At 43.6% G+C, this 25,816-nt stretch overlaps 2 protein-coding genes across 4 annotated transcripts in view; one reads left to right on the plus strand and one right to left on the minus strand.

Moving 5' to 3' along the window:
* LOC147338817 (frizzled-3-like) overlaps positions 1–3,956 on the plus strand; it is a 32,465-nt gene extending 28,509 nt beyond the window's left edge. For all 3 annotated transcript variants that reach the window (XM_086283351.1, XM_086283189.1, XM_086283269.1), the window contains 3 exons: positions 140–254; positions 788–951; positions 1,045–3,956. In XM_086283351.1, the coding sequence (XP_086139477.1) occupies positions 140–254; positions 788–951; positions 1,045–1,267 (502 nt within the window). In that variant the 3' untranslated portion in view covers positions 1,268–3,956. The remainder of the gene's footprint in view (positions 1–139; positions 255–787; positions 952–1,044) is intronic.
* On the minus strand, positions 3,023–24,653 carry kif28 (kinesin family member 28). Its single transcript, XM_086283068.1, has 27 exons — positions 24,579–24,653; positions 24,036–24,227; positions 23,843–23,893; positions 23,610–23,762; positions 23,484–23,519; positions 23,269–23,388; positions 22,815–22,922; positions 22,553–22,707; positions 22,365–22,476; positions 22,219–22,286; positions 21,923–22,065; positions 21,724–21,845; positions 21,500–21,590; positions 21,260–21,320; positions 20,828–20,951; positions 7,721–7,856; positions 7,508–7,626; positions 7,285–7,392; positions 7,103–7,195; positions 6,767–6,907; positions 6,597–6,667; positions 6,387–6,521; positions 5,988–6,154; positions 5,642–5,736; positions 5,422–5,554; positions 5,155–5,288; positions 3,023–4,702 (listed from the first exon to the last, which is right to left on the minus strand). Exons 1-27 carry the CDS (start codon positions 24,651–24,653, stop codon positions 4,544–4,546), a joined length of 3,102 nt encoding a protein of 1,033 aa, XP_086139194.1. The 3' UTR covers positions 3,023–4,543.
* Positions 24,654–25,816: the final 1,163 nt, after the last annotated feature.

A 25,816-nucleotide genomic window follows, 5' to 3' on the forward strand; every position in this document is an offset into this window, starting at 1 on the left:
CGTATTTCTTCTTGAATCCTAAATGTCTTCCTACTCCTTCCCCCCCAATCTGTCTCTTGGTTCCAATTTTATCTGCGACTTGTCCCCTGTCTGTAAAAACATCCCACCTCTGACCTCCTTCACCTTTTTCTTTCTGCAGCAGTGGGGTGAATGAGTCTCGCCAGGTGCTGCAAGAGCAGCCGGACTTTGCTCAGTCTCTGCTGCGTGAGCCCAACACCCCCATCGTTAGGAAGTCCAGAGGGACATCCACTCAGGTAGGACTGCAAAGACAACAGCAAAAAGAAAAGCAGGATGGAATTATTTATAAGTGCCGTGGGAGTAAAGTCCAAACATGAATGTCCACAGGTTACGGCTCTGAGCTCTTTTGAAACTGATGAAAGGAAGAGAAGACTGAAATGAAAGATCGTATCTTGTATGCCTGTTTTTTTTTGTCAGCATCTAGAAGCTTTGATAAAGGTTTAATCAGACTGGTGTTTTCATGTACATATTTCTTCATTGATAATATTTAGCCGCATCATCAATGAAGCTTTTCAACCCCTGTGAACCTGGCTAGGTGTCTATCATAATAATAAAAGTAATAACCTGAGGCATAATCTTGTCATTAGATTTGAGTCAAGATCCAAAAGATATGAATGTCTTATGCTGGAGTAATGTACACAGAGCCTTGAGCAAGATGTAGCCTTTTGGATTTGAATATTTACACGTTGTGCAAAGGTGTCGGGTGTTAAATTAAATCTTTAATCTCAGCGGTTTCAGCGCTACATGTGTTTGATCTCTCCTCCTGTAGGGCACTTCCACACACGCCTCCTCCACCCACTTAGCTGTTCTAGACGACCTTGATGAACCAGTTAGAACTCACCACGGGCACCCCTCCTCCACCAGGAGTAAGGCCAGCAGCGTCCACAGCAAGGCCAGCTACCACAGCAGCCTGCGGCGCACTCGAGATGACAGGTAGACCAGGAAATCCACGATGCTCTCGCTTCCTCTCAGACGATGTGAATCAGTCGAAGCTCAGCTTTTCTTTCATTGCTTCTCCCCCATTAGGAGCGATACCGTGGTTTACCGAGGTACAGAGGACCGCAGTTTCCATGGCAGCAATCCACGTCTCGACCATCCGCTCTCCACTCACAGCAGCCTCCATCAGATAGACAGCCACTCGAGGCACAGCAGCCAGCGAGACGTGTCTGTGGCCCCACCTACCCTCATCACACATGGAACGACGGCGAGTGACGGCCGAGCGGCTGAGAACGAAGGCACCAACGCCTGAGACACTGGATCAGTGAAAGGATGGAGACGTGAAGCAGATACACAGCAGTCTGTTTGTTTTCTTTTTTGAGGATGGGGAATGTGTCTCTGAGTGCTGTGTTGGTAATCTGTGGTTGTTTGTGAGCAGTAACCATGACTCCTCTAAATTTTGATGGAGTTTGGCTGTAAGGTGGACCAGTTTGCTCACTGAATTATTTTGAGTTTACACCTGGTCTGCTTGATTCAACAGGCTGAGCCAACAGGAATAAATCCCCGTCCTCTTTTGGTGACACTCGAGACATTATTCAGGGAAAGCTAGCAATGGAAACAAACAGACACTGACAAAGGTGTCTCTCAGTCTGGTTGATAGTGGCATCATCCATATATTGGTGATCATCTTTCAGGACCTATATGAATATAATGTTAAATACCCGAACACTGCCGACTCCACTGCTCTGGATTGCAGCTCTTAATGAGTGATGTTTGTCTTTGCGTGGCTTCAGAAAATGGAAAAAAAAAATGGGCCTAATGTGAAATTATGGACCTCTCTGTGGTTTGAGTTATTTTTATACCGTGAAGTTTGTCTTCTGCTGCTGGAAGCTTCAGTGTGTGTGTGTGTGTGTGTGTGTGTGTGTGTGTGTGTGTGTGAGAGAAAGTGGGAAATGGAGACATGACTAGTGATGTGTTTTTAAATTTTAATTCTCCCCTGGAGCTTGAAGGAGGGAGCTGAAAGACGAAACGTTTTCCACCCATGAATGTAAAAGGGTTGTTTCAGAGAGTGATAAAATATGGCCATGGCTGTAATGGATGATCTGTGCTCTTATTTACATGCACAGATATTTATTTCAAGTCAGCCAAAAAAGTATTTTAGTACTGACATATACAATATAAAAGATGGACATAGCTACCATGTAATCACCCTCTAGTTTGTGAAGTCCCACCTTGAAGCTTCGATGAGCCATCTTGCTGTTGAAACTGGATGTGATGGAAGAAAGCCGGTTTGACTGTGAAACTACACTCATTGGCTAACATCCTGTCAATCACAAGTTATCATTATTATTATTATATCACAAGTTATTTTTATTCAGCGTTATCTCAAATAAGTGGCTGAAACAATAAACCCAGCAGGAAAGTGTTTCCAGAGGTCAGCTCAGAAAGCCCCAAGTTTTTTTTTTGGCCACCACAGCTATCGCCCCCTGGTGACCGTAAAACAGATTGCAGGTTTAAGGCATTCACAACTGGAAGCCACGTCCATCTTTTATACTGTCTTCTGAACTGTCTGCACTGAGACTTGAACCTGGCAAAGAAGCGATAAGGCAACTTTTTAAACAAGCGAGATAATAATTTACAAAACAAATGCATGCTCAGTGTTTTATAAGAATAAACGAAATAGCAGGTAAAAATCTAAAATATGCCTCCTGTGGCTTTACAATCCGATTAACATACAACCCCGTGTTTTTTACCCTCTGAAAAAGAAAGCTGATTGACGTTAGGTAAGAACAAAATCTGTGCATTCAAACCCCATGACTGCACAGATAGGACTGTAATTTTAAATGGAAACAGATAGCATGGGTTTCCTTTAGGAAGGAAGTGGATTTTTTTTTTAAATGCAATAATCACCAATGTACTATATAAACACCAAAACTGCTCCTGTACATGCTCTGTGATCATCTGTAGTCCTGTTCCTCAGGCTCAAACTTGCCCAAAGAGGTGCAGACAACTGACAGTCCAACATTAGAAAAAGAAATGTTCAGTCATTGTGCTTCTTGTTCTCTGACATTTATTTTCTACTCTGAGCAAAAAGAAATGAATATTGTTTCATGTTCATGCAGCTCCGTTTGGTCCCTAATCCTAGAAACCTGATTAACCTACCTCACCTGGACCCTCAGCTTTCTCTGTAACTGTACATTCATGTTACTGGGTGCTGTTTTTGGAAAGGAAGATACTGATCCTAAACCTAACATGATCAGTTCTGATAAAAAATAACATGTGGTGCTTATTTGTGAAGAATCTAATCTCTCCTCGCAGTAGAATATCTGTAACTGTCTGTCTATCCCACAGTCTACCTCTTCAGTTGAAGCCAGGCTTATCCTCTGCCTTTCGCCGTTGCCTCGCTCCTCTCATCTCTGTCTTGTTTTAAATTTCTCATGAGCAGCTATGTGCTGTCAGCTTGTCTGCCTGCATATTTCTTGTACATAGATTTTTTTTTTTATATAAATTCTGTACTGTGTGATGACTAATCTGCCTCACATCTGCCTCCTCCTGTAAATGTGCCCACGCTAATCTTTTTTTGGACCTACAGCAACTGTCTGTACTCTTACAAGTCGTGACTGCTTACAAACATCAACCGTTGTGCTTTTTACCTCCAAATTAGACGTTGCAGTGAGAGACGCTGTCGTAAATATGTCATAAACTCAACATAAGGAGAGACGATCTCGCTCAGCTGTTTGACGTCTTTTTCTTGTTCACTTACGTTAACATTAATCCCCCCACAGTGAGACACGAGGAAGATTTCTGTCATCCAGTGATACAGCTTCAAAGTGAACTACATTAGCTTGAAAACACAATGGATTTTTAATGATGCTTAAAAAAAATGTGTACCGGTAAGAATTTTGTGAATTTTGAAACTTGAGCTGTCTTTGCCTTTTAATTTATTTGCAGTTTGGAACTGTAACGATGTCTTATACATGCAGTCTAATAAACTTTTTTTAAACAGACTTCACTTGTAGTTACTCTTAATAGTAGACTTGCATATACATTGTTGTTAACCAAGCGTACTAAAAGAATAATCCACCGGAATAAACTTCATTTTACAGACAAAAAGTAAGAAGGAAGCATTACAGAAAATATGGTGAATACTTTTATGTATAAACTGTGTTGAACATGGTCCACTGTGCATGTAGTGTTCATTAATGGGAACTAATTCTAATCTGTTAGGCCTCATTTCTAACCCCATGCTCTCATTCTTAAACTCCATTAGAGTAGCTTTTCATGATGATATCTGCTCTCGGTGACATCCTTCAGAGCTAAGAGTAGAAAGGCTTTTGGCTCTCAGGTACCTCATTATCTCAATGGCTTTTCCAGCTTTAACACAAGCATGTACCATTTGAAAAGTGTATATGACAGAAAATGAGGAACATCATAACAGATCCCCGTCATGTTTATTTACCCAAACAAAGAATTTAGTTTGTAAGAACCTGGTTCTGCTCATTTCATACCCTCAACCGGAATATCTGCAGAGTTGCGAAATTAAAGTGTCAACATAAATGTATACTTTCCTAAAAAATAAAAACCCTGGTCAAGACCAGATTCCTGATCGTTCTCGTTTCCGGCGGACGATGGCGGCCACATCTTGTTTGAGCGTAGAGACGTTCTGTTCCAGCTGCTCCGAGAAGTCTCTCAGCAAATGACTCTGCTCATCCACAAACAGTCTGAGCCCCAGCAGGTCTGACTCCTCCTGGAAAGCACGCACATTAACATCCTGCATGATGTGCAAACAGGAGTGTTATATCCATGGGCAGGATTCAATCTGTTCAAGTGCAATTTATCAGACGTTTTGGTAAATTGCTATGACATCAGCTCCAGTTCTCGGAACCATATTCCTAATGTTTAAAGTCAATAATTCTTTTGGCCAGACCTTAAACAGTTTTCACAACAATAACACTTGCAGATCCTTCACAGTGCTTCAGTTATCATGCATCTATTGGAGGCATAAGCCAAATAACTACAGCACAGATGTAATTTTCTAAACGCAGCAGCTCAAAATTGTTCACTCTTGGAGCTAATAATGTGATGAAACAGGTCAATATTTCATTCTGTGCTGATTCACTATATTAAGGATTTTAAGCATGTCCACATTGTAGTAACACTAACTCATGCTAAGACAGAAGATAACACGTGAATACGTACGCTGGGCCTGTGTCTGCGCAGGCGCTGCAGCTGACCTCTTACTGAAGTCATGCTGTGATAGAAAACCTTCAGAGCGCGGGCAAACTCTGCATCACAGCTGGGACGCACCGAGCGACTACGCGCACCCTCGCCACCTAAAACCAGAAGAGAGAAATGTGTGTGTGTGTGTTTCTGAAAGAGCAAGTCAAAAGCTTCCAAAGTCATATGTGTGGTAGTTTTTTCAGTTCTTTGGAATAGAAACCACAAACTCGTGTATGTTTTTGTTACCATTCCTGGCTGTGTTGAGTTGTTCCCTCAGATTGTGATTCTCTTTCCTCAGTGATTCATTAACACTCTTTAGTTCATCTAAGTCCTGCTGAAGAGCTCTTACTGAACAACTGAGGTCTGAGGGGTCTACAGGCTGTGATAAAACACACACACACTGAATAAATAAGACAATAAATAACTCATGTCAACGTAAACAATTACTCCTAAACGTCTAACTCACTGTGTTTTCTGTTGGACTCGACTCATCAATGATGAAGATGCCATCTGCAGTCATCCGCACACCTTCCAGTGAAGACTTCAACTGAGTGCAGCCCTCTGGGATAGAAAACAAGCACTGAGCAGCAATCTTTAAAGAAACTTTCTATTTCAGCTGTGGCTTTTCTTAAACCTGCATGAGAAATTTAATAATGTGATGTATAATGTACACACGATGAAATTAAAATCCAGTTTAAATGTTTAAATCCCACGCGGTTCATTAAAAAAAAATTAAGCATGTCTTGTTGTTATAATAGCTATCACCGAGTTCACTTACTTCAGGCATAAATAAAAAAAATGTCCATCCTCACCTTGAAGGCCCCAGAGCTCCAGCACCACAGCGCTGCTCTGCAGGAAGTCTAGCAGACGCTGGGAGGTGTGGAGGGAGGCAAAGTGGACTCTGTGATCCAGCAGAGGATTCACGTTGTGCCAAACAGCTGGAGTGTACAGAGGCTGGCTGCAGTCAAATAACCTGAAACTAACAGAGTAAGGAGATTAAGTAATGTCGGAGAGAAGAAAGCATTTCACAACTCTCTTCTTTTAGAAGACGACACGACTGGAGACTTCACGCTTGAGTCCACGGTACCTTTTCAAAAGCTAAAATTATTAACAGCTTCCTCTATGTGCCAGTAAATATATACCAGGTTTCCATCTCCAAGTTCAATAGGATTTAATGCAGTGTACTCTACACCGAGCCACATGTGCCTTACCCAATTTGAACACCTCGATTGCGGGCCTCTCTGATCCAGCGTAAGCCACAACACTGATCCAGGACCAGCTGGAAGTCTAGTCGTCTACCCAGTATCTCTGATGGGTCAATCAGGATGTCATCCTCACCCAGAGGGCTGGGAAGTGCGAACATCTAGTTACTGATATACCTGTGCACTGAAGGTTTGTGTGTCTGTGCATGTGTGACATACAGTCCAGTTGAAGAGCAGGGGACCAGCTGTGTTTGTAGAATGCCTTCCTCTGTGCCCTCTGACCCCAACACCTGCAGACCGGGATCATCACCCACTGACTTTATTTAACTGTCATCTGAAAATACTTTTAGATGAAGATGCCAGTGTGTATGGAGTATATCAGTTTGTACCTCTAGCTGCTCTTCCAGAGGGATGCGGAAGGCCAACGATTGGAGCCAAAGGTGGGCAGTGCCCAGGAGAAGAGGCTCAATTGGATCCCAGAATGGGTCTTTATCTCTGGGTAATGTTACTGTTGACAGCCCGGCTACTTCCTAAAAACATAAAAGTCTTAATAATAGAGTTACTGGTCTGGAAAGGTTTATGCTTTAGGAAGTGCTGACCATCCTAACAATATGTGATGTCAATATAGCGAATATGCACATGTTTTATTTAGCTTAAACATCTGCAGAGATGTAAAGGTAAATACAAGCCAACAAACATCAACATTGTTCTTTCAGCTAACATACATTGTCTCCGCTCTGCTCTGCCAAATGCTGCTGGTAAACCTCTTCCATCAGAAACTTGCGGTTAATAAACTTGGCTTTGGACCACATCCAGACCTGCAGAGTGCATGCAAAGATTGTAATCTTTCAAAGTGACGCTGCAGTTTACACAAGTGACAAAACACCCCATACAGGGACAGACCAACCTGCTTGGTTCCCTTGGAGGTGACTCTGACAACGATGTCTTTCTCTAGATCGTGGCCTTTTGAATCTGACAGTGCCAGATTTTTAATCTCCAGCTTGAACTCCACATCCTGCAAACACAATGCAACACATGGCCAGAATCTGATGACGCACAGGAAACCAAAGATATTTGCTTTCTAGGAACACGTTAAATACAGAATTTTTCACCCTGAGGCCGTGCGTTACCTTGCTCAATTCCTGGCTCATCTGGTTGGCCTCAGCCACCATGGGCATCAATTTGATGTAATCAAAGAAGACAGCTAGCAGACTGGGGTCTGTCTGACTCGATCCAGCACTGGACTCACCTAAACACATGCAGATGAATAATATAATGAGTTCAGTGAGTTTCCTTCAAAAAATAAGAGCCCTTCATGTGGAGTTATTCACGCTCCCGCTCACCCAGGTGGATGCCCTCAGCTGCAGCCAGTTCAGACTGGAAGTAATCGTAATCATAGCGACTCCAGTCATCCCCGCATCTCTCTGATGGATAACCAATGAACAGGTAGGTGCAGTTGGAACCCAGAATGAGGCGATCCTGATAAAAATAGAAAATAAAAAAAATTTATATATATATATACAGTGGGGCAAAAAAGTATTTAGTCAGCCACCGATTGTGCAAGTTCCCCCACTTAAAATGATGACAGAGGTCAGTAATTTGCACCAGAGGTACACTTCAACTGTGAGAGACAGAATGTGAAAAATAAATCCATGAATTCACATGGTAGGATTTGTAAAGAATTTATTCGTAAATCAGGGTGGAAAATAAGTATTTGGTCACCTCAAACAAGGAAAATCTCTGGCTCTCACAGACCTGTAACGTCTTCTGTAAGAAGCTTTTCTGTCCCCCACTCGTTACCTGTATGAATGGCACCTGTTTGAACTCATCATCTGTATAAAAGACACCTGTCCACAGCCTCAAACAGTCAGACTCCAAACTCCGCCATGGCCAAGACCAAAGAGCTTTCGAAGGACACCAGGAAAAGTATTGTAGACCTGCACCAGACTGGGAAGAGTGAATCTACAATAGGCAAGCAGCTTGGTGTGAAAAAATCAACTGTGGGAGCAATCATCAGAAAATGGAAGACATACAAGACCACTGATAATCTCCCTCGATCTGGGGCTCCACGCAAGATCTCATCCCGTGGGGTCAAAATGATCATGAGAACGGTGAGCAAAGATCCCAGAACCACACGGGGGGACCTGGTGAATGACCTGCAGAGAGCTGGGACCAAAGTAACAAAGGTCACCATCAGTAACACACTACAACGGCAGGGAATCAAATCCCGCAGTGCCAGACGTGTTCCGCTGCTGAAGCCAGTGCATGTCCAGGCCCGTCTGAAGTTTGCCAGAGAGCACATGGATGATACAGCAGAGGATTGGGAGAATGTCATGTGGTCAGATGAAACCAAAGTAGAACTTTTTGGTATAAACTCAACTCGTCGTGTTTGGAGGAAGAAGAATACTGAGTTGCATCCCAAGAACACCATACCTACTGTGAAGCATGGGGGTGGAAACATCATGCTATGGGGCTGTTTTTCTGCCAAGGGGACAGGACGACTGATCCGTGTTAAGGACAGAATGAATGGGGCCATGTATCGTGAGATTTTGAGCCAAAACCTCCTTCCATCAGTGAGAACTTTGAAGATGAAACGAGGCTGGGTCTTCCAACATGACAATGATCCAAAACACACCGCCCGGGCAACAAAGGAGTGGCTCCGTAAGAAGCATTTGAAAGTCCTGGAGTGGCCTAGCCAGTCTCCAGACCTCAACCCCATAGAAAATCTGTGGCGGGAGTTGAAAGTCCGTGTTGCTCGGCGACAGCCCCAAAACATCACTGCTCTCGAGAAGATCTGCATGGAGGAATGGGCCAAAATACCAGCTACTGTGTGTGCAAACCTGGTAAAGACCTATAGTAAACGTTTGACCTCTGTTATTGCCAACAAAGGTTATGTTACAAAGTATTGAGTTGTATTTTTGTTATTGACCAAATACTTATTTTCCACCCTGATTTACGAATAAATTCTTTACAAATCCTACCATGTGGATTCATGGATTATTTTTTCACATTCTGTCTCTCACAGTTGAAGTGTACCTCTGGTGCAAATTACTGACCTCTGTCATCATTTTAGGTGGGGGAACTTGCACAATCAGTGGCTGACTAAATACTTTTTTGCCCCACTGTGTATGTGTGTGTGTGTGTGTGTGTGTGTGTGTGTGTGTGTGTATATATATATATATATATATATATATATACATTAAAGTATAATATTGTAAAGGAAACAAAACATTAATCAAAAAATTGTTGAAAAACAAATTACAACATTGTATAAAAATTACAATCATCAACTCAAATACTTGGTTCTAATTGAACAGAAACTTGTAAGAACTGTGTAGGACATGAATCAGTCTGTGTCAGATCCTGAATTTGAAATTTCCGCTGAAGTCACGGATAAGAGGCAAGTGGAACCAAGATCTAGGCCATTTGCTTTTTGAAGTTTGCAAAGACTGCTAAATTTTGCCAGTGGTAGTTCACTCTTTGCAACATAGTAGCTGTTCTAAACAGATTTTTCAGGTTTATTTTTAGTATGTTATTTGCAATTGGTGTTTGTTCTGGGAAAGATATTGCAGACTGAGCAATAATGCATTTCTTGCATTTCTCATGGGTTCTAATGGGGGCCTTTCTTAAAATGACTGGTCCCAGTAACAAAGGCGCTTGTCGACTCAGAAATCGAGAGAAAACCAACAACACACCCGGCAGAACATTATGTTATTTACACGGGTGCACATAAGTGCTCCGCATGTGCGCATTCGCTGTCAAAATAAAAGACGCGCACCAGATAAGAAGTTGCAACGCGCGTTTGCGTCCATATAAAAAGCACTGTTTTTGTCCGCTAGAGTGGGATTTTCACGGCACATTCCGCACCACATCTCTGTGCGTTCATCATTTGTTTGAAGCCAGCTCACCTCCTGCAACCACTTTTCCGAGAATACGCGCTTCTTTTGTGGTTCGGACTCCTTCTGACATTTGTTTGGAGGTGGAGGAACACCAAAGTAATTGCTTAAAGGAGCTTCTTCGACATCTTTAAGAGTTTTAAACAAATGTCTGTCCTCCTCCAGAAAATCTTATGTCTGCAAACACGCGTTGCAACTTCATATCTTGTGCGCGTTTTTTTTTTTTGTTTGTTTGTTTTGACTGCGAATGCGCACCTGCGGACCACTTATGTGCAGCCCCGGTTATATAGCTCGTCATATTGCAGCCACAGAAATTCTTTTGTCCATGAAACCATAAAGCTGCACTTTCTTTTTGCCTTAGTCTGATTTGTCATAACTTTTCCGTTTTGTGGTAAGCTTTTCTTTGGCTGTCACTTCTTCACCCTGACCTGTCTTATTTGGCTCAGCAGAACTAAAATATAGATCCTGCTGCTTTTACACACACTCACATAACGGTCAGCGATTCTCTGCGCGATCAACCTCTCATATGTTTAAGCTTGCTGCGGGAGATTTCACTTGTCATGTTTGCATAGTAAGCTAACGATTGATAAGACGATGTCAGAGGAATTGGTGCGCAAATTATCATCACTCACAGATCAGTGCTGTCGCTCTCTATACACAGTTCACGGGATTGCAAAGTGAAAGCAAAAAACAAGCGCAAATTCAAACGCGATTTCAATATGTCACATATTGACAGTGGCTCACCGATGCCAATGACATAATTACCCAGCTACATTTCTGAAAGAATGCAAAAGCATTGACATATATTTTTCCTACAATAGCCCGACGGGCAGGGCAGAGATAGATTTTGGTAGCCCGACTGGCAAAATCGCTAGCCCCGGGACGTCGGGCTAGTGATTTTGCAAGCTCTGTATCTGATTGAGGAATCACTCATCTTTGGAAAAGAGAGTTTATTACAGAGAAATGGCTCTTTCTAAAATAAAAGCAATACTATACGCTTCTTCTGGGCTATATTCTCAGCAGCATATTGTAGCGGGTCAGGGCTGTTCGGGGTTCTGTTTGTACAGTTATGTTTTGTTTATGTTGCCATAGTGACGGGTGACGCCCTCTCGCTGCGACGGTGTGTCCTTCCGGGGTCAGAGGGCGCCCTGTGTGTTGTTGTTGTTGTTGCTATGCGGTTGCCGCTGAGCAGTTAGCTAGCGGCAGTGTTCTTCTGCAGATGTCAATAAACGGCTGTGCTCCCTGGCTAGCTCACGGGAAGCAAGACCAAAGACACCTCCGTCTCCTCCTTGTCTGAGCTCACCACACTGGTGTCAGAAGTGGGATGATGGTGGCACCCCATGTTCTGACCTGAGTGACTTTTCCAGAAGGCACCTGGACATTTGCAGGACTTTGTGTGGGGTAATGGGGTCGTCGGGGACGACTGACCCCCGATTGTTCAGTCTGACGTCACTAGCCGTGTCTGGGTCTAAACTCAGCTGCAGGTCCATATATCAAACGATCACTATGGCATTACTGAGAGTTGAAAAACTGTCTAAAGTCTTTAATCTTTAATAAAATGATCATCGTTCTGCTCTACCAGGTGTAACAATTGAGTTTAACATCCGGGCATCCATGAAAACGGAATTTATGACATTTTTAACGGAGTTAGAAGTTAGCAGGGAGTTAGCTCGCTAGCTTCTATCTAAATACAATATAGCATGTCCTGACTGCGGGGTTTTGGAAACAAATTAAAACGTACAGCTCTGCTATCACTTCCAGCATAAATGAAGACAGAAAACTAAACAGCAGTGACGTTTGTAGGGTTACTGAAGTTTGGCTAGCTGGTATATAATGATGTGCTACGTGACCGCTTGCGACACAGCTATGTTAGCATAATATAAACAAGCTAACTTTTTTTCCACTCGATAAAAGTTAACGTGAGTGTTCTCGGTGGTCAGGAACAAATGTAATCGCATGGCAGGATGCTGTAAAAGGACCAAACTTCAGCCAGGAGAACAACTGAGATAATCCATCCACAATACGAGGTTAGTCATTCATATACTGCTGCATGGGCTGGGCTGTAGTTACATCCTAAGGTTTTAAAAACTGAGCTTAAATAAATGATTAGTGGTAATAAAAGCCGAGGGAGGTCAACAGGGATCACTGACTGTTTTAGGAGCTTTTTGAGATCAAATAGAAGAAAATACATAACATTAAACATGTTAACAACACAAAAGTCATATTAAACGCAGACTACTTTAGACCCGGAAGTAGGATTCGTCGCGTCATCACTGAACAACCGGGTAGCTGTTCAGGGTTCTGGGCCCTGTTTCAGGAAGCCGGTTTGGAAAACTCAGAGTGAAAAACGACACTCACGGTTGAGTAACCCCGAACTGTCCAACTCGGAATATTCGGTTTCAGAAAGGCTGATAACAATTAGTTCAATCAACGCGGAGTTGCTTTAACCCCAAGTGAAGCGCGCGCACGAGGATACATAAAGCCCTGATAAGCGGAGCACAGATTAAGCGAGTCACCATGGAGACGGAGGGAAAGAAGGCGCGGTCAATGTATTTCACAGCGCTTGAGGCCGAAATTCTGATGGCAGCATATGCTGATAACATGCAAATTCCGCGGAAAAAAGTAACACAGCCACAGCTGCAAAAGCATGCATGGCAAAACATAGCCGACAGAGTCAATGCGTGAGTGTTAATTTAAACATTGATCGAGGGATTTCCACCCATTTAACACGTTATTTTATCATATGTTATTTTATTTGTTATTTTATACATTTTACTTTGTGATGTGATGTGAGCGCAGGTGCAACCCAACAGGCCCCAAACGTGCCTGGCAGCAAGTAAAAATGAAATATAAAAATATAGTCCAAACAGGTAAGGTGTAATTGTATTATGAGCCATAGTGCTTGGTCTGTTTGTCCCATGTAAATCAATTGCAGTTAGAGGCTACATTAATTTTCTTTCTGTAAGCACTTATTGAAATTATCTGAGCACATTACAAGTACATATTTGCTTACTCTGTATGCTCAAATGTGGCCCGTTATAGCCAACAGAAAAAAAGCGGAGGCCCGAAAAACAGGTGGGGGTCCTCCACCACCACCACTCACAGAGGCTGAGCAGTTGGCCCTCAGCCAAAACAGTGGGCGCCCTGTGGCCGAAGGCATCTCTGCGGGGACATCCTCTGAGTCAATAACCCCGCAAGACACAAGTGCCTACATAAGGGGTAAATTCAAAATAATACATGATGTGCATACATCCTTTCTTCACAGTCACCTTTGCAGTGCGACACATTCATTTGATAAACTCTTTACCATAATGAATTATTTTGTAGTGAAGTTATTTTCCGACTGATTTTGCCTTGCCTCAGCCTTGGTTGTCTTTGAGAGCATAATGACAATGAAGTGTAAGGTGCTTGGTATGTTTGTTAATTGCCATTTGGTCCCTTGTAAGTTATAAGTGACCTGTATAAACCTCATATTCTATCAGTTGATGGTGATGGTGTACTGCATCTGGTGCAGCCTCCTGTTGAGCCAGACCAACATGCAGTTGTGAGTAATACTCCACAGATTATATGAGTTTACAGTAGAACAGCAATGTTGTCTATTTCTTTACTACAGGAAAATAATGAAGAAACATTGACAGCTGTTACAGAGGAGGAAGCAACAGAGACACTTTATGAGGTTTACATCTTTTAATACTTTGTGTACAGGAAATACAGGCGACCAATAAAGCCAGTTGAACAAAAAATCTGTTTATTCTTCTTTCAACATGTTGAGGTGATGGGTCAAAAGAAATGATTGTGACATATGGTGTCTCTGACTGCTCTTCTATCTTGTATGTCCGTGGGAGGGTCAGGATGTTCATGGTTTGGATCACTGCTGATGTTTGGTTCAGAAGGACAGTGTTCTCCTCTAATTGTGGCAATGTTGTGAAGAATCACACATGCCACAATAATGTCACATGCCCTTTCTGGGGTGACCCTGAGTCTTTGCAGGCACTGGAACCGGGCCTTAAGCATTCCGATAGTCATTTCAATTCTGGCTCTTGTCCTGCAATTAGCCAGATTATATCGCTGCTGTGGGCCCGGTTCAGGGTCAGGGTAAGGGGTAAGCAAATAGGGTAAACATGGATACCCCCTATCACCAAGCAAGTAGCCAGTGAACTCTCCTAAGACAGAAGGGTACACTTCAGTTCAAATGTCCCTGAAGCAATTGGTCTTTATATATTTTAAAGTATTCTCAACTCACCATGTCCAAATTTTGTGCTCAGTGTACATTCACGGAATATTTGTGAGTCATGGACAGAGCCTGGCCGCTTGGCTTCCACATTTGTGATAATGTTGGCAGCATCACATATGATCTTCACAGTGCAGAGAACACAAATTAGCATCCATTACTATAATGAAATAATTTGTTAGTTTGACATGCTACAGGGAACTATGTACCTGTACATTAATGCTGTGGAAAGACTTCCTGTTCACATAGTCTCCTTCATTTACTGAAGGAGCAATGATTGGAATGTGAGTGCCATCTGTACAGCCAATCACGCCTGGGAACCCTGAAAATAAATGTGCAATTTAAGTAGTAGTCCAAGTATCACCACATCATACATTAAGTTTTGGTCATCCTGATACCTGCAATTTTGTGGCATCCCTCTTTGATAAATCTTGTGGGTCTATGACCGGGGAACACCACAGACGAGTACAGGAGACGTTTCAGTGCAACTGTAACATTCCTGACTGCCCGACAGACGGTAGCCTTGGAAACGTGCTCAGCGTCACCAATATTATACAGAAAGCTCCCGTTTGCAAGAAACCGAAGTGCAATACAAATAATATGCAATGAACTGAGAGCATGTCCGCGATGTGTCACATGCGTAATATATGGCCTGAGGATGTTATCCAAATAAATTATAGATTGTGCTGAGAAACGGTAACGTTCGCACAGAAAATCATCAGGAAATGATAAAATGTCCAAACGCGCTCTGATCACTCTCTCCCGGCGGAGAGCTCTGCGGAGAATTTGGGCTTCACGATCTACTGGCTCTTCAAGGAAGTGGCACGCCATGTCCGACACTTCCTACTGTCAGGTTTCCGACAAAGGGGCGGAGACAGTCAGGGTTAGTTGTAGTAAACCTGCTAGGGGGCAGGTTAGCTTCACGGAGTGTGTCGTCATAGTGACTCACTCAGGCTGCAGCTGAACTCGCTTTGTGAAACCGAAAACCCAGAGTTTTCGTTAACTCAGGGTATACTTACTCAGTTTTTCCACTAAACCGGCTTCCTGAAACAGGGCCCTGTTTGTACAATTATGTTTTGTTTATGTTGCCATAGTGACGGGTGACGCCCTCTCGCTGCGACGGTGTGTCCTTCCGGGGTCAGAGGGCGCCCTGTGTGTTGTTGTTGTTGTTGCTATGCGGTTGCCGCTGAGCAGTTAGCTAGCGGCAGTGTTCTTCTGCAGATGTCAATAAACGGCTGTGCTCCCTGGCTAGCTCACGGGAAGCAAGACCAAAGACACCTCCGTCTCCTCCTTGTCTGAGCTCACCACACTGGTGTCAGAAGTGGGATGATGGTGGCACCCCATGTTCTGACCTGAGTGACTTTTCCAGAAGGCACCTGGACATTTGCAGGACTTTGTGTGGGGTAATGGGGTCGTCGGGGACGACTGACCCCCGATTGTTCAGTCTGACGTCACTAGCCGTGTCTGGGTCTAAACTCAGCTGCAGGTCCATATATCAAACGATCACTATGGCATTACTGAGAGTTGAAAAACTGTCTAAAGTCTTTAATCTTTAATAAAATGATCATCGTTCTGCTCTACCAGGTGTAACAATTGAGTTTAACATCCGGGCATCCATGAAAACGGAATTTATGACATTTTTAACGGAGTTAGAAGTTAGCAGGGAGTTAGCTCGCTAGCTTCTATCTAAATACAATATAGCATGTCCTGACTGCGGGGTTTTGGAAACAAATTAAAACGTACAGCTCTGCTATCACTTCCAGCATAAATGAAGACAGAAAACTAAACAGCAGTGACGTTTGTAGGGTTACTGAAGTTTGGCTAGCTGGTATATAATGATGTGCTACGTGACCGCTTGCGACACAGCTATGTTAGCATAATATAAACAAGCTAACTTTTTTTCCACTCGATAAAAGTTAACGTGAGTGTTCTCGGTGGTCAGGAACAAATGTAATCGCATGGCAGGATGCTGTAAAAGGACCAAACTTCAGCCAGGAGAACAACTGAGATAATCCATCCACAATACGAGGTTAGTCATTCATATACTGCTGCATGGGCTGGGCTGTAGTTACATCCTAAGGTTTTAAAAACTGAGCTTAAATAAATGATTAGTGGTAATAAAAGCCGAGGGAGGTCAACAGGGATCACTGACTGTTTTAGGAGCTTTTTGAGATCAAATAGAAGAAAATACATAACATTAAACATGTTAACAACACAAAAGTCATATTAAACGCAGACTACTTTAGACCCGGAAGTAGGATTCGTCGCGTCATCACTGAACAACCGGGTAGCTGTTCAGGGTTCTGTTTGTACAATTATGTTTTGTTTATGTTGCCATAGTGACGGGTGACGCCCTCTCGCTGCGACGGTGTGTCCTTCCGGGGTCAGAGGGCGCCCTGTGTGTTGTTGTTGTTGTTGCTATGCGGTTGCCGCTGAGCAGTTAGCTAGCGGCAGTGTTCTTCTGCAGATGTCAATAAACGGCTGTGCTCCCTGGCTAGCTCACGGGAAGCAAGACCAAAGACACCTCCGTCTCCTCCTTGTCTGAGCTCACCACACTGGTGTCAGAAGTGGGATGATGGTGGCACCCCATGTTCTGACCTGAGTGACTTTTCCAGAAGGCACCTGGACATTTGCAGGACTTTGTGTGGGGTAATGGGGTCGTCGGGGACGACTGACCCCCGATTGTTCAGTCTGACGTCACTAGCCGTGTCTGGGTCTAAACTCAGCTGCAGGTCCATATATCAAACGATCACTATGGCATTACTGAGAGTTGAAAAACTGTCTAAAGTCTTTAATCTTTAATAAAATGATCATCGTTCTGCTCTACCAGGTGTAACAATTGAGTTTAACATCCGGGCATCCATGAAAACGGAATTTATGACATTTTTAACGGAGTTAGAAGTTAGCAGGGAGTTAGCTCGCTAGCTTCTATCTAAATACAATATAGCATGTCCTGACTGCGGGGTTTTGGAAACAAATTAAAACGTACAGCTCTGCTATCACTTCCAGCATAAATGAAGACAGAAAACTAAACAGCAGTGACGTTTGTAGGGTTACTGAAGTTTGGCTAGCTGGTATATAATGATGTGCTACGTGACCGCTTGCGACACAGCTATGTTAGCATAATATAAACAAGCTAACTTTTTTTCCACTCGATAAAAGTTAACGTGAGTGTTCTCGGTGGTCAGGAACAAATGTAATCGCATGGCAGGATGCTGTAAAAGGACCAAACTTCAGCCAGGAGAACAACTGAGATAATCCATCCACAATACGAGGTTAGTCATTCATATACTGCTGCATGGGCTGGGCTGTAGTTACATCCTAAGGTTTTAAAAACTGAGCTTAAATAAATGATTAGTGGTAATAAAAGCCGAGGGAGGTCAACAGGGATCACTGACTGTTTTAGGAGCTTTTTGAGATCAAATAGAAGAAAATACATAACATTAAACATGTTAACAACACAAAAGTCATATTAAACGCAGACTACTTTAGACCCGGAAGTAGGATTCGTCGCGTCATCACTGAACAACCGGGTAGCTGTTCAGGGTTCTGTTTGTACAATTATGTTTTGTTTATGTTGCCATAGTGACGGGTGACGCCCTCTCGCTGCGACGGTGTGTCCTTCCGGGGTCAGAGGGCGCCCTGTGTGTTGTTGTTGTTGTTGCTATGCGGTTGCCGCTGAGCAGTTAGCTAGCGGCAGTGTTCTTCTGCAGATGTCAATAAACGGCTGTGCTCCCTGGCTAGCTCACAGGAAGCAAGACCAAAGACACCTCCGTCTCCTCCTTGTCTGAGCTCACCACACTGGTGTCAGAAGTGGGATGATGGTGGCACCCCATGTTCTGACCCGAGTGACTTTTCCAGAAGGCACCTGGACATTTGCAGGACTTTGTGTGGGGTAATGGGGTCGTCGGGGACGACTGACCCCCGATTGTTCAGTCTGACGTCACTAGCCGTGTCTGGGTCTAAACTCAGCTGCAGGTCCATATATCAAACGATCACTATGGCATTACTGAGAGTTGAAAAACTGTCTAAAGTCTTTCATCTTTAATAAAATGATCATCGTTCTGCTCTACCAGGTGTAACAATTGAGTTTAACATCCGGGCATCCATGAAAACGGAATTTATGACATTTTTAACGGAGTTAGAAGTTAGCAGGGAGTTAGCTCGCTAGCTTCTATCTAAATACAATATAGCATGTCCTGACTGCGGGGTTTTGGAAACAAATTAAAACGTACAGCTCTGCTATCACTTCCAGCATAAATGAAGACAGAAAACTAAACAGCAGTGACGTTTGTAGGGTTACTGAAGTTTGGCTAGCTGGTATATAATGATGTGCTACGTGACCGCTTGAGACACAGCTATGTTAGCATAATATAAACAAGCTAACTTTTTTTCCACTCCATAAAAGTTAACGTGAGTGTTCTCGGTGGTCAGGAACAAATGTAATCGCATGGCAGGATGCTGTAAAAGGACCAAACTTCAGCCAGGAGAACAACTGAGATAATCCATCCACAATACGAGGTTAGTCATTCATATACTGCTGCATGGGCTGGGCTGTAGTTACATCCTAAGGTTTTAAAAACTGAGCTTAAATAAATGATTAGTGGTAATAAAAGCCGAGGGAGGTCAACAGGGATCACTGACTGTTTTAGGAGCTTTTTGAGATCAAATAGAAGAAAATACATAACATTAAACATGTTAACAACACAAAAGTCATATTAAACGCAGACTACTTTAGACCCGGAAGTAGGATTCGTCGCGTCATCACTGAACAACCGGGTAGCTGTTCAGGGTTCTGTTTGTACAATTATGTTTTGTTTATGTTGCCATAGTGACGGGTGACGCCCTCTCGCTGCGACGGTGTGTCCTTCCGGGGTCAGAAGGCGCCCTGTGTGTTGTTGTTGTTGTTGCTATGCGGTTGCTGCGCTGAGCAGTTAGCTAGCGGCAGTGTTCTTCTGCAGATGTCAATAAACGGCTGTGCTCCCTGGCTAGCTCACGGGAAGCAAGACCAAAGACACCTCCGTCTCCTCCTTGTCTGAGCTCACCACACTGGTGTCAGAAGTGGGATGATGGTGGCACCCCATGTTCTGACCCGAGTGACTTTTCCCCCGCCGGTCGTGACCGGCCGGTGCGCCAAAAGAAGGCACCTGGACATTTGCAGGACTTTGTGTGGGGTAATGGGGTCGTCGGGGACGACTGACCCCTTAGGTGGGGGTTATGTAGCCAGTCAGGGCTGTTCGGGGTTCTGTTTGTACAGTTATGTTGCCATAGTGACGGGTGACGCCCTCTCGCTGCGACGGTGTGTCCTTCCGGGGTCAGAGGGCGCCCTGTGTGTTGTTGCTGTGCGGTTGCCGCGCTGAGCAGTTAGCTAGCGGCAGTGTTCTTCTGCAGATGTCAATAAACGGCTGTGCTCTCTGGCTAGCTCACGGGAAGCAAGACCAAACGACACCTCCGTCTCTTCCTTGTCTGAGCTCGCCACAATATTAAACATATCAGGTCCCCATAAGGAGAATCATGTGCTAACGGCTGTCTAAATGACTCGGGTAAAGTTTGTAGCATGCATGCTTGTTGTTTTTGTCTGCTTCCACTTGTCTTTGCACTAGGATGATGTCGGCGTAAATGTGCAGTCATATTCGTTGTGTTCCCACTAGAGCTGTCAGCGTTAATCTCGTTGAAATGACGTTCACGCCACAACGTGGCAAATCTCCGTTAACGAGCTACCCCTGATCGCCCCGTGCGTGGGGCTGGACGGCTAACACGTTAATGAGCTAACTGCACTAACACACTACTTCCCACCCATGTAATTGAGCATTGCGTGGCACATCCAACATACTGTTTTACTTTAGTCCATGATGCGCTTACCTTCAGGGTCATACGTCACATGAAAACCAAAATAATTCCAAACGCCAGATCTGAATAAGGGTGGGGGAGGTTCAATTTGCCATGTTGCAAGGAGAGCTTAACTTCTGTCTGCTAGCTTGCCCTGCGCTCTTCCTTCTGACTATGCTGTCTACGTTGAACGCTCAGTGGATCTGCGCTCGACAGTGCAGCCTAGGCGGAGTAGTCGAACGCTGATTCACTGAGCGCTCAACACAGACAGCATCGTCAGAAGGAAAGTTGATAAAATAAATTACAAATGTTGTATTGTTCGATACATATGCGTACCGAACCGAAAGCACTGTATCGAACGGTTCAATATCGATACGAGTATCGTTGCTCCCCTAATACATATATATATACATATATATATACATATATAGTGTATACTTTAACAGCATGTCACACAACCACATCATATAATTGAGGTTTGAGTCAAGACCCACCAGGTGCTGCAGCTCTGTTGCCTGGGAAACAGGATTGCCATTTACAATAACCTTTGTTCCTGTCATCGGGGTCAGCGTTACCCTGCGCTGTTCATTCCTGAACACAGCATGACGTTCCTGGATCCTAACGCACATAAAAACAAAAAAGGGGACTGATCCGACTTCTTCCCAGCTCCGTATATTTTTAGTATTGGACTCTGCTGCAGTCTGTTTGCATTATTCACACATCAAGATAATCCTTACTTATGTTATTAATGGATCTCCTCTCATTTTATGGATACCCAGCCTTTAACAGCTTTTGATTGGCTGCCCCTCACAAACAATTTTATGTAAGACAGAAAACTGATGTAAAGAATATTTAGACCCCATCAGTGTATATGCATACAGACGAAAAGACAATTTTCTTATTCTTTGCAATGATGGCAAACTCACCCTAGACCCTTGATACAAATGGACCGTGGGGAGGAGTCACACAGTCCGATGTCCCATTCCCCTAAAGATAAAAAGATTAACATTTCACCAAACATGTTAAAATCTGCGGGACATGTTTGTTACATTAAGCTGTTTAAGCCATTTAACTATCTGGTATTGTCCACCTTTAGTAGCTTCTTCTATCAGGGAGAGAACCATACATCTCGTGGCACAGATACAGAGAGATTCAGATGGACTAACCCTCCTGGATGAAAAGCTTCACCACCCCTGACAGCTGAGCATCCTCGTTGATGTTCAGGATGTAGGGATGCATCTGCATCATCCTCCTCTCCTGCCAGTGAGGACGAGGGAAACAAGAAACATCCATTTAAAGACACTACATACAAAACCTCCATCAAATGCATTTGCAGCCTTTGCTTGTGTGTTTTGCATGTCTGCATCTACGTATGTATCTATGCATGCACCTGTGTGATGTTAGCATACTGTTGCTCCCAGTCTTTCAGGGCCTCCTGCACATGCTGCTCCCATAGAGTCTGAATGGCTCTGATCTGAAGCTCATTGTGGGTCAGCAGCTGACGGAGCTCCTCTGAACACACAAAGATACGAGACGACCTGTCAACAGCTCTGAATCCCATTCTGCTGCATTCAAACGCTGATTCTTACTGGTCTCGTCATTCGCCCTGCGTCCCTCCTGGCCCAGACGGCTCAGACGCTGCAACAGTCTGGCGTTCTCTGCCTTTAGTTCTTTAACGAGACGCTCGGTGGGGCTCTCGTTCACCACTGCACGGTTCTGGATACGCTTTGCCCTGAAGAAGTGGAAAAGGTGGAGGGACAAGAAGTTAGGTGTAGAACGACATAAAGGAGAGGCCAAAAAGAACTAAAGTATAAAACGTATATTAAATATGTTACTTATAGAGCAGAAGGGAAATATCCAGAAGACTTTACAGTGCTTATTGTACCTCTCAGCATAGCGCAGCGTGGAGAGAGACTCCTCATAGCAGATATCAGCAGGGCTCAATGTGGCAATCTCAAAAACAAATATATTCAATTTACTTTAAAAGCATCTTCCAATGACTCAACCTCGTATCAAATGAGTGTCCGATACCATAACAGTGCGACTGTTGCCTCCCAGTGCAGACTGCAGCAACTTTGTGAGGGCCGAGTCTCTGTAAGGAATATGGACAACCTTCTTCCCCACCGCAACATCAGCCAGGGAGCTGGAGGAGAGATGAGGGAAGAGTGTCAAAAATACTAAAGTAAATGCAAAGTAAATCAAGTCAAACAGCAGGTCACCTGATGACATTGCCCAGGGTGGTGAGGCTCAGGTTGATGGCCGTGCCCTCTTTGAGCCTATCAGCTTCTGACCCCGATGAACGCTGACGCTCACTGCCAGCCAGGTCCACCAGGTTTATGTTGGACTGCTTCGTGATGCTCTCTTTAGAGAAGATCTGACAGGAATAATATAACTTACATAAATGTAGATTTATACAACATATGTTTGTTCTTGTATTAATTATGTTAACAAATTGGAAAAGTGTGCACAGAACCTCTTTACCTGTTTGAGCTGGAGGATAATGAGCATGTGCGATCGACTGCTGTTGGCGTTCATGTGGGTGGCGGCAGTGGTTCGAGTCCTCGTCCCCTGCTCCATCAACTGCTCCACCTGCAAACACATTTTTCTGAACAAAAATATATTTTTTGGTTTTTAGATTAAACAGCAGCATGTCCCTTTGTATGCTTCGACATCGCCCAGTGTGGTGGGGCTCAGACTGATGGCCGTATCGTCTTTAACTCTGTTAGTTTCTGACTCTGATGAATGCTGATGCTCACTGCCAGACGAGTCCAACAGATTCATGCTGGACTGCTTCGTGAGGCTCTCTTTGAAGAAGATCACAAAGCATTTAATTCCCTAAAAATTCTAATATTAACTGCACATGACTGCAACCTTAGCCTTTGGCTACTGCAGTTGATTGGTTTGGTTTGTATCCTTTTTCCATTCATCTCTCTACCTGAGCTGCAGTCTCGCAGGGGACTGTGCGGAGACCCTCCACATAGAAACCTCGTTGCTGCTCTTCTCTGACTCTGAGCCCGCCCGGAGTCCGAGACGCCCGAGACAGCAAGTCAACCACCTGGACAGAGAGGGGAGGAAAAGGAAGAGTCAGGAAACATAATAGCATCGTAGCATGTATCATATCCAGAGAAACGAATTTGCTCCAAACACCACCTGCTCATTATAGATTTCCAACATACTGAAAAAGACCTGCAGGGACATGAAGAAGAAACACATTTTAGATCATTTACACACTGAATCATTCACAGCATTCTGCATCGTCTTGTGCTTTTCCTTCACCTGACATTGTCTGTTCTCCTGGTTTTCTTTGATGGCTTGAAACAACCGGTCGCAGAGTTTAGGAATCAGGCCTTTGTTAGGCCCATAACCCATCATCGAGTAACTCTTCCCTGAGCCGGTCTGACCGTAGGCTAACAATGTGGCATTATAACCCTGCGCATGTAATTTTAGAACATTTGTTATTAAGAGTTGAGACGTGAGATAGAGAGTATCAGATAAAGACTGAGTGCTACCTGCAGCGCATTTTCCAATATTCCTTCTCCCAAATCTTGGAACACGCTGTCCTGGGAATGGATGATATCTCATGAGATGTAAATTAATTCTTATTAATCTTATAACTCACTTCATATCCATTCAGATTTATTCTGCCCAAACCATCTAGATTTTATCTTGCACAACACACTCCCAGCTCATTTATGACCTGACCTGGTCAGCGTATCTCCCTCCTGGCTCTTCAGGCACATAGATACCCCTGTGGTCTCTTGTGAAACCGCTGTGGGACCAATAGGCATAATCGAAACAGAAAGACCGTCGGTTCTGGGAATCCCGTGGATCCTGGATGGTGATGGAGCTCGAAACCATGGATATGATACAGCGACTGCCCGCATCCCTCTCTCTCTGAGTGAAGGAAGAAAACGAAAGAAGATGAAATGATGGAGAGAGACTAAAAAGAGCTGGGAGAGCAAATGGTTTATAAAAGCATTTATTTTAGATTTCAAGGAAAATGTGAGGGTAAGTGCAAGGGAAGGTAGGAGACACAATAACACACAATTTGAATTTTGAATTTTATATTTACTGTTGTAAATGTTAAAAGAAGCAACAGGATTTATCAGGGTAAATAAAGTATGCAGTATATCAGTGTGGGTCACACCTTAAGAATACAAAATATGAGTATTTAAAAAGCAGACAGCAAAGGCTTACAAAAGAAAAATAAATAGTGGTTATTATAGAAAACATCAGCACACTGACCTTGTTGAACGGTCGGACTCTGACAGCCACTTTGACACAGTCCTTACTGTGCATGTCTGAGACTTTAGCCCTCATGGTGCAGCAGGCGAGTATCGGCACAGGACACGGGCAGACCGACTGATCAGCTCCCTCACTCAGAACAACACAATGCTGTGTCGAGTTACACGGTAACATGAGCGCAGTCGGGGCTGTGTGACAGGAACGCTGGTGTACACTTTAACCTGTTTAACTGAAAACATGGATCGGTTTGCTAAAAGATGGAAGCAATTTTAAGAATGGAAATGAAAACAGAATGGCATTTAAACAGATCCTTGTCTAATGTTATTGATTACTAAAGCACTTCATACAGCTCTAAAAACATAACAGATGTGTAGAAAGTACTGCTACACATTTTATGATCTCCGACTATTCGCTAAAGTAATGATCATGAGAGTTGTTATGGGTAGAAATATGCTTTTCTTTCTTTCTTTTTTTTACCCTCTCCTAGCCTCTCTCAGCAAGATGGACCAGAAGAGAAAAGGCTGGTTTCACTTTCACCTCATCTACACTATAAATTATAAAAGAGACACAAAAGCCCTGGGGGAGTACACACAACACACTTACACATGCTTTTATACCAACATCTAAGCCTTCTGTGAGATCAAATTTCACAGCAACAGCTCGTGGCAAGTGCCAGTGTAAAGATGCCAAAATCATCCCTTTTTTGTTGTGGTGTTGTGGTGGTGAGGGTGTAAAGCTCGACTGACTTCCAACCTCTGAGGGACCACAGGATGTCGCCTGTGTTATTTTTGTTTTTATTTTTTGCTTTCAGCTCCTGTCAGTAGCTGTCAGCAGTGTAAACTGACATAAACAGGATTTCTGTTTTCTGTGGTTATTTCATTCATGCATTCAAAGACACTTTCCGCAAATTGTCTTTCAAAATAAATTAAATCCAAAATGAGCTGAAGCTATCAGGAGAATGTGAAAAAAAACCCTTCTGTTGCTTTATCCAAAATGTATATGTGTGTGTTACACTGATACAGACTGAAACTGAAGGGCTGTATCGTAGTGTGTAATACCCATTTCTGCCACAAGATGGTGGAACAAGCCAGGCAAGACATTTAAAACATGTTCTTGTAAAAATTTGGGGTTGCGGAAGAAGATAGGGATAGTACGGTAGCCCTGAGAGGCCAAACGGACTGCAACTTCAGAAAACAGGTGTTTTCTTTTTACAGCATTTTTCTTTTTGCAGTCCGTTT

Source organism: Aulonocara sp. 'chitande type north' Nkhata Bay, linkage group LG1 (genome assembly GCF_057382095.1).
Source record: "Aulonocara sp. 'chitande type north' Nkhata Bay isolate Kocher_YH1m ecotype deep benthic linkage group LG1, A_spYH_male_GT1.1, whole genome shotgun sequence".
Taxonomy (NCBI): Eukaryota; Metazoa; Chordata; class Actinopteri; order Cichliformes; family Cichlidae; genus Aulonocara; species Aulonocara sp. 'chitande type north' Nkhata Bay.

Bases quoted from the DNA above. Each gene is read 5' to 3' on its own strand.
- kif28 (XM_086283068.1), bottom strand. From the start codon at position 24,653: ATGAGGGCTAAAGTCTCAGACATGCACAGTAAGGACTGTGTCAAAGTG. The intron at 22,477-22,552 runs GTGACCTGCTGT...TCTCTCCTCCAG, and splicing joins ACCCTGGGCAATGTCATCAG to CTCCCTGGCTGATGTTGCGG. The intron at 6,668-6,766 runs GTACAAACTGAT...CCCGGTCTGCAG, and splicing joins CTCTGGAAGAGCAGCTAGAG to GTGTTGGGGTCAGAGGGCAC.